Below are 1,787 nucleotides of genomic sequence, written 5' to 3'. Positions count from 1 at the left end.
CCCCCGTGCGCTTTAATTTTGTTTGCTTTTGTCATAGCTTCAGAAGTGCACGCCATATTTTTAGGTTCACTGGTCTCACCTTACATGGATCTAAATTTGCATGAACATGTATTTAAATCGCTTCTTTTCGCTCCATTATTTTCTCATATTATAATTTACCTCCCCCAAAGCGAAGGGCGATAGTGTAGAGAGGCAGGCGAACCTCCCACCTCTCATTGTTATTGGATTATTTCTCGTCACACGGCAAGCTACATGCCAGGGGGGGCTGGTTAAAGACAACATTGTTAAAAGTCCTGAGTCGTGTCCATTTAAAGTGTTCGGTAGTTCATTGGTTCCCTTTCTTTCTTTTGTGTGCATGTTTATGACCTGCTGCTTTCTCTTTCATTCACAGGGGAAACGAAACTACAAAGACGAGGGAATGGACTGGTGGTAGAGTCAGCACTGTATTCAAAGCCGCAAAATGGGCACAGGCACAGTCTTTCGTTATATTGGAAGGAAAGAAATAACACTTAGTATAAAACTTCTCGACCACTACTTTGAGTTGGGTCTCCACTGTGCGGGGCCCACATTGAAACCAAACATGGTCAGATTATAAACGGATACTGCGTTTCGATTTCGGAAAGTTTTTACAAGCAGTTTATTACACCCTGTGCTTTTGATGATTTGTGCCTTCAAAGGATTAAAGTTTTTCGAGGTAATGTTTTCTTGGGTAACTTAATCAGCGTTTAGCAAAGTTAGCGCAGTTGTCTTTGTGTGCCTTGAAGCGCTGTTTTATTTCCCCGAGGAAACGGATGTCATCACCCTGTTGATGAAGCCCGCATCTAAGACATGTATACATTGTATAGACGTGTAGTCAAACATTCGTTTTATGTTCAACATACACACTGCACATAATTCCAATTTCTGTTTGACGCAGTTCGGAGACCTCTGACATTGATTGACAAGATTTATGATTTGAGGGAAGAACGCTCTGACATGCTTCGATCTCCCTAGAAGTGTGCGTGACAAAGATAATGTTTTTAAACGCACTGGCGTCAAATGCCAAACACACATAAAGCAAAATCCGTATACAAATGTGCTCAGTTGGGCAAGAAATATCGACAGCTCTGTTTAAAAAAAAGGTTTAAAATTAAATATTTTTGTTGATCAGCAAACTGGGATAGGCTACATGTATTTCAAATTGCTGCTTGTCTAACAATTTTCTGTATGAATGTTGTAGTCACCATGTCAGTGACTTCGTTTTCCGGATAATGTGATTTTCGTTTTGAACACAGCTGTGTTTGATTTATATTAATATACTCAAGCCAGGAAAACTATCTACATTCGAGATTGACTACCCTTCCAGTCCGTATGCGTTTTCAGTGATTCATTGGGAACCTGAATTCGATTCCATGAATGGAGAACAGTCTTAATGTTCAGCCTTGAGTCTCATAAATGCGGATTAAATTCTTAATACTACTTATGGTAACACCTTGATAGTCGAGTAGTGGTATTCATTCATTGGATTTCATTATGTGAGAGATTTCTGAAAAGGATTAACGACGTGGAAAGTCAAAGTTCATGACCACTCCACTGGAACACGTGAGATGGTCGGGTGAGTGAAGAGGGTAGAGGGCTCACCCGCGCTCACAAGGGCCATGGGGGCGATCCTTGTGTCAGATGGTCGGGGGATGCTGCTGTCGCTGCTGCGGATAGCGACAATTTCCTGGATACTGGGATGCGTTGATGGTGAGTAGACTTTTTTCTCTGTCTGTCTGTCTGTCTGTCTGTCTGTCTGTCTGTCTGTC

The 1,787-nt window shown here is 41.7% G+C and overlaps 1 protein-coding gene across 1 annotated transcript in view; it reads left to right on the top strand.

Annotated features, from left to right (window-relative positions):
* LOC101850513 overlaps positions 1 to 1,787 on the top strand; it is an 83,914-nt gene that overhangs the window by 36,526 nt on the left and 45,601 nt on the right. Inside the window, exon 2 of the mRNA XM_005108751.3 lies at positions 392 to 1,728. Within this exon, the coding sequence (XP_005108808.1) occupies positions 1,638 to 1,728 (91 nt within the window). The 5' untranslated portion in view covers positions 392 to 1,637. The remainder of the gene's footprint in view (positions 1 to 391; positions 1,729 to 1,787) is intronic.

Source organism: Aplysia californica, unplaced genomic scaffold (assembly GCF_000002075.1).
Source record: "Aplysia californica isolate F4 #8 unplaced genomic scaffold, AplCal3.0 scaffold00717, whole genome shotgun sequence".
NCBI classification, from domain to species: domain Eukaryota; kingdom Metazoa; phylum Mollusca; class Gastropoda; order Aplysiida; family Aplysiidae; genus Aplysia; species Aplysia californica.
Note: the sequence above shows the minus strand (reverse complement) of the source record. Positions and strands in the feature narration are given on the sequence as shown.